Below are 6,000 nucleotides of genomic sequence, written 5' to 3'. Positions count from 1 at the left end.
GTGAAGAGTTCCATACCTATATCTACATGGTTTCTGCTACTAGTTCACCATAATTTTAAGAAAAGTTTTTTCTTACTACTTTGCCCTTCGATCCAACCCTTCTTTCGTCAAGAAAAAGGTCAAGCCTTTGTTTACCTAAACGAAGCAGCAGCTACAACAGTGTTTTGTTGATACTCAACATGATATACTCCAAAGTTTCTGATCATGTGAGGTATGAATTGACACTGAAACAAATGTCTGCCATTTTATTAGAAGCAGTTTTCATTTCTAGCAAGTACACTTTTAAAGACTTTGTTTCAAAACTTATTTCAAATGTCCTTTCATTTTGGTCAGGAATGCAAAGGAAGGTGTTTTGCTAGTTCCTTTTTGAAATCTGCATACAAGCCAGGCTTCTGCCTTTGAAAGTATTTATTCTGGCCTTCCATGATCAGTTTAGAGAGTCAATAGCCAAATGAAGATTCAAAGGGACGCTGAATCAAGAGAGCATATATGAGGTGTTGTATTTAAATGTTTTGGTGGTCAATACGTTTTACTGATTTGTAAGTCTGATTGTTATTAAAATCATAAATTCAGAAATTTTCTTGGAAAAGGCTTAGGAAGTCTTCACGCAACTCATTACTGATGCTACTTTTAACAGAGTATGTCTGAGAAGCCCAACAAATATGTTCCTCGTGTCTCTGGAGCTGTGGATCAGAAAAGACAAAGTCTATTAAATGGACAAGCAGAAGGTAAGAACTGTATTTTATTCAAAGGTCATTTGACAGAATGTTGATATAAAACAGGAATACTGATATATTCTAATATCTAAAGAAAACGGCCTGTTAAGTGCATAGGAAAGAGAAAGAGATGTGAAAAGGAGGTAAGTTGCATATCGTATGTGGTGTCAGCAACAGATTAAATTGAGAGTGCCACGAAAGGAGCTAAATGACTAGTTCCCTTTCAAGACCCTGGAAGGCCCAAGGAACCTCAGGAAAGAAGAGAAGAGCCAAAGAGGGAATCATGTGAATGGCGGAGACTACAGGGAATAAATGAAGGAAAGTAAGCCGGTGTGTATGGTGTTTCTACTGGAAGGTGGTAAAATACACTAGTTCTTTAAAGGGAAGAGCAGACTATTGGAAATGCAGCCACACTATCAGGTGAGCTTCTCGTACCAGAATTTGTCAGAGTAGTATCCCCAAATGTTCCCACTCTTACTGTTATCCTCACTGTTGGCAAGACATTAAGGACTGACCTAGCTGATGATGCAGAGTTATGTGCTAACTACCATGGGTGAACATAAGCGTTTGTAGTCAGCGATAAATGTATATACGTTAATGCCATATAAAATGGGGGTACTTCATACGGTAGTATCCTTTAGGGCAAAATAAGAGAATTGGAAGGAGGGTCACATAAGGAGACATCAAGATAACGCATCTGACATTTTGGATGCCGTATTTGTGACTTTTGATTATTTTGGCAATAACTGCCTTTAGGAGGTGAACTATATTTTTAATGTTCTAGGAAAATAAGGAAAAGAAACAAAAGCACACTATAATCAGTAGTAGGTTTTCGTATTCTGTCTGACAGTTCTGATTGTTGTGGAATGATCCCTGTTACTTCTTTGATTCCTATCTGCCAGAAAAATGAACTAAGTCCTAGGTAGTTGGAGAAAATTAACTGATTTTTCATATTTCAGAGAACTTTTATATGGTAGAACATAGGGGCAATCACCAGGATTTGCGCTCTCTCTCTCTCTCTCTCTCTCTCTCTCTCTTTTCGGAGTAACATAAGATTGTTGCTTGTTTCACACTTTCTGACATCATGATTTCATGTATTCCTTTTAAACCTTTCTTCAAATGGATATGTAGGGATGTAGGAATTTTCAAGTCAAATACCAAGAAAAGAGATTCCAGGAAAGGTATTCTGTGACATAACCTTCTGACTGTAACCACGTGTAAGACATCAACCCAAATAATAAAATTTCACATAAAGCAGTTGTGTTAGAGGCATCCCAGTGACACCCAGATTTGATTATTCACTAGAAGAGCTCACAGGACTCAGCATATAGTTGTAGTCATGCGTGTGGATTGGTATGGGGACAGGCTAGAAAGGCCAATCAGCACCGAGCAATGGTGCACGGGGTGAAGGCCAGAGGAAACCAAGCGCAGGCTTCCAGGAATCCTTTCTCTATGGAGTTGGCAGGATGTGCTAAATTCCTCCAGCATGAAATTAGGACAGCACAAGTGAAATGTTGTGGGCCAGTACGAGGCTTATGGATACTCAGTGCCCGAGGTTTTCATCAAATGCTAATCACATAGGCATCTTCTCCTTAGCATGTCCCAAAATTCCAGGTTTCCAGAAAGGAAATCAAGTGTACGGCCTTAAGCCCATTGAGTGTAGCAGCACTTAGGCACAGTGAACCACACTTAACCAGCTAGGGAATGGTGGGAACCCTCCTTAAATCCAAGATCCCAGGGAACAACCAAGGGCCAGTCATTCAAGTAGGATGTTCTGAGAGTAGCCATCTTCGACCTGCTGGATGAAATCTGTTCTGCATAGGAATTATAGCCCTGACGTCATTTTTGGTGGTGTCTTCAAATTTTGTTTTACTAGCAAGTAACATGACGGTTACCATGGTACTGGTTTCAGTTTCATCATCCATATGAAGTAGGTATTTGTGTAAAAATTACTAGGGCAATATTAGGTCATTATAATCGTTTTTTTTAATGTGATTAAGCTTTCATTATGATTCTTAGGTATGATCAACATAATGATATTTGATTTAAAATTAGAATGAAAATCTCTTAATTATATGGAAAACCCAGGTTTGATTCCTATGGTGCTGAACCCCTGTTTATAGGTATAAGATTTCGGATCATATTCATCAATTGTTTTCTTGCCTAAGTATACAAATAACTGTTGTATTTTTGTGTTTTGTTTATGCATTTTCACATACTTCCAAATGGGAGACAGTACCCCTGTTGTGTTACTTTGGTCTCTGTGTTAATGTTCAAGGTGACTGTATCATGAGTTAGTATAGGCTAAGAGTAGCTTCAATGGATACCATATTTTGTTGTTTTTGTTGTTTCATACATTTAATAAGCCTGATTTTTGACATCAGCTTTAAGTTCAGAGCAAAATATATTAGGAAGTACAGAGAGTCTCCATATACCATACCACGCTCCCGTACACGCCTAGCCTCCCCTGTTGTTAACATCTTGCACGACAGTGGTCCATTTTTAGTAGGATTTTTTTTTTTCAGTTCCTTGGTTCAGTTTTGAGCGAGAGAGCACGCATGTGTGTGAGCCGCCAAGGGGCAGAGGGAGAGGAGGGAAAGAATCCTGTGCTGTCAGCACAGAACCTGATGCAGGACTTGATCCCATGAACTGTGAGATCATGACCTGAGCTCAGATCCAGACATGGACGCTGAACCAACTGAGCCACCCAGGCACGCTGACAACAGTGGTGCCTTCTCTACGGACACGAACTCTTCATTTGGAGGCCAAGTCTCTAATGTGCATTAGTGTTCAGCCTTGGTGTTATACATTCTATGAGTTTTAACAAATGTGTAATGATGTGAATCCACCTTTGTGGTATCGTGTGAAAGGGTTCCACTGCCTTAAAAGTCCTCTGTGCTGTGCCCGTTTATCCCTACGTTCACCCCAACCCTTAGCTCCATAGCCTTGCTCTTTCCAGGTGTCATATAGTTAGAATCATAGAGTGGATGTCTTTGAATGTTTAGAAAGTGAAAATATCCTGGTAACTGAATGTAGGCATTCAAGCTATTCTTTGCCCTTTGTTTCGTTTAGTTGCTCATCAGTAGAGGATCTGATGACCTCTGCCTTCCATGAAAAAGTACGATTTCTCTAGATGTGTGTCACCTAATGGGGAGGGTTGAGAAAAATGACATCATGAACCACTACAGAGCACTCACATTGGGATCGTCCTCCTCTGTGATGTGCGGTGGGTCTAGATAGACTCTCTAGCAATGGAAGGAGACAGCCTCAAGAGGTTAGAACGATATCAAACTGGAATGCCAAATCCTTCCTTCTTACCTTGCCAATGGAAATAAGGCCAGGGAGAGTCTGTTTGCTATGGTTTGGCCATGCTGCAAAGTCCAATGTCTATAGAGCACACTTTGTGAGGGGGCGTTTCCTCCTAAAACTGAGGAGTGTCTGCTGAAGAGCTGGGGACGTTCTGCCGTGTTACCGCAAAATAAAGATACTCTCTTTCAACTCCTCTAGGAGTGGAAGTCCAGAAAAATCATGCTAGTTTCAGTCTGACATTGTCCGCTCATGATAATCATTCTCCTAACGATACCAGTTTCCTCCAGTGCCATAGAGTCGGTCAGTGATGGCCCTTGTAAACATCAGTTCCCCTGTAGGTGTCAAATTCTGATAAAACCCATTCTTGCTTTTGGTCAATATAGAGGAGAAAGTAAGATTTCTTAGTGCTTTAAGCCTACGAATGGGATAATTACCATTCAGTGTAGTCTGGTTTCCAGGTGTGGTCCCAAAGCAATACTGTTCACAAATCATAAGCCGTACACTTGTAATTTCCTCTATTTTTCGATTGTTGATTTAACATGTATTTTGCTTTCTTCTTTAGGAGCAGATAAGAAGGCTGAGGAAGATTCTATATCCAGGTAGGGTTGCTATGGATTTGTAAAAATGACATTTGCTGGGGCACCCGGGTGGCTCAGTCGGTCAAGGGTATGACTCTTGACTTCAACTCAGGTTTGTGAGTTCAAGCCCCACGTCGAGTTTTGCGCAGACAGCCTCCTTGGGATATCTTTCCCGATTTCTGTGTGCACTCACTCTCAAAGTATAAAGGAATGAAATGAAATGAAACGGATAATGAAAGGAAAGGAAGGGGAATGAATGAACTGAAAATCATGTGTCTCCTAAGGGAACGCAGAGAACAAAACCAGTTGTTGCGTGTTCTACACTGGACCAGACACTATATCCTATGGGTACCATCTGTTCAGTTATATAGTCATTGTACAGCTTTGCAAAGTAGCTGTGTTAGTGTAGCCTACTTTTTATTACTTTGGCAACTGTGGTTCAGGGAGGTTGATGACTCGACCATGATTCCATAGTTAACGGGTAGCTGAGGGGCTTTGCCCGTCAGCCCTTGAAGCTTCCGCATCCATTCTCTGGTTCCTCAGCAGCACTGAGATGAAGATACAGATCCTAGGGCAGATCAACTCAGAATGTCAAAGATAATGATGTGGGAACACCAATTTAGGGTTTGCTTAAGAACCCAGGTTAGTCCAAGCATTTGGCCTCATATATTTGACCACTGGTGCTAACAAAAGTCATTAGTGCAGTGGTAACTAGTCCCTTGTTTTTACCATCTGAGATTTTAGGGTGGATGTCAGCTATGGCCATGGTGTCAAGGCTTTTACATAATAAGCAAGATGTCATCAGGCAAGTCCTTAGATGTAGTGATATCCCCTCTTCTTGAGACAAATGAGTTTTCTGTAAGGGAAGGATATCTAGTTGCAGACCATGTTACATTAATTAAACTCACTCTCTATTTTGAGGATATTGCTATATGATTCTCTGTTGCCTAAGTTCTCAGGCTGGTTTCGCTTTGGGCTAGTACCCTTGTGTGGTTTAGGAAGCTTTTTGGGTTTTTTGGAGTTTTTTTTTTTTCCCCCATGACCTTTTGTACTGTGTTTTTCCTTTTGACTTTCTTCTCTGGATTCCTTGGTATTTCTTTTTTTTTTTTTTCCCAATAATTTCCCCACTTCTGCCAGCTAAGGACTCTCCATTTTTCCAGAGGCCAAATCAAAAGCACTTAGGGTCTCGAGATTTAGGGAACCTCAGACATTGATTCCTCAAAACACGCTCTGGTACATCAACCTATGTTTCACCTCCTTGCCCCATTGGTGTTTCCCTGGAGAATTTGAAACTCAAAGGAGATTGAAGTGACCTATTTGGATATGATAAGTGACAGAAATGCGATTTAAATTCTGGTTTTCTTTCTTTCTTTCCTTCCTTCCTTCTTTTTTGTCTT

The 6,000-nt window shown here is 40.6% G+C and overlaps 1 protein-coding gene across 1 annotated transcript in view; it reads left to right on the top strand.

The window, feature by feature from the left end:
- The first annotated feature begins 640 nt into the window (after nucleotides 1-640).
- LOC147572806 (uncharacterized) overlaps nucleotides 641-6,000 on the top strand; it is a 38,640-nt gene continuing 33,280 nt past the window's right edge. The window contains exons 1-2 of the mRNA XM_086693474.1: nucleotides 641-728; nucleotides 4,588-4,624. Of these exons, the coding sequence (XP_086549600.1) occupies nucleotides 641-728; nucleotides 4,588-4,624 (125 nt within the window). The remainder of the gene's footprint in view (nucleotides 729-4,587; nucleotides 4,625-6,000) is intronic.

Source organism: Puma concolor, chromosome E4 (assembly GCF_028749965.1).
Source record: "Puma concolor isolate L17-30 chromosome E4, mPumCon1.1.hap2, whole genome shotgun sequence".
In the NCBI taxonomy this organism is placed as follows: domain Eukaryota; kingdom Metazoa; phylum Chordata; class Mammalia; order Carnivora; family Felidae; genus Puma; species Puma concolor.
This window is presented reverse-complemented; position numbering and strand designations above follow the sequence as displayed.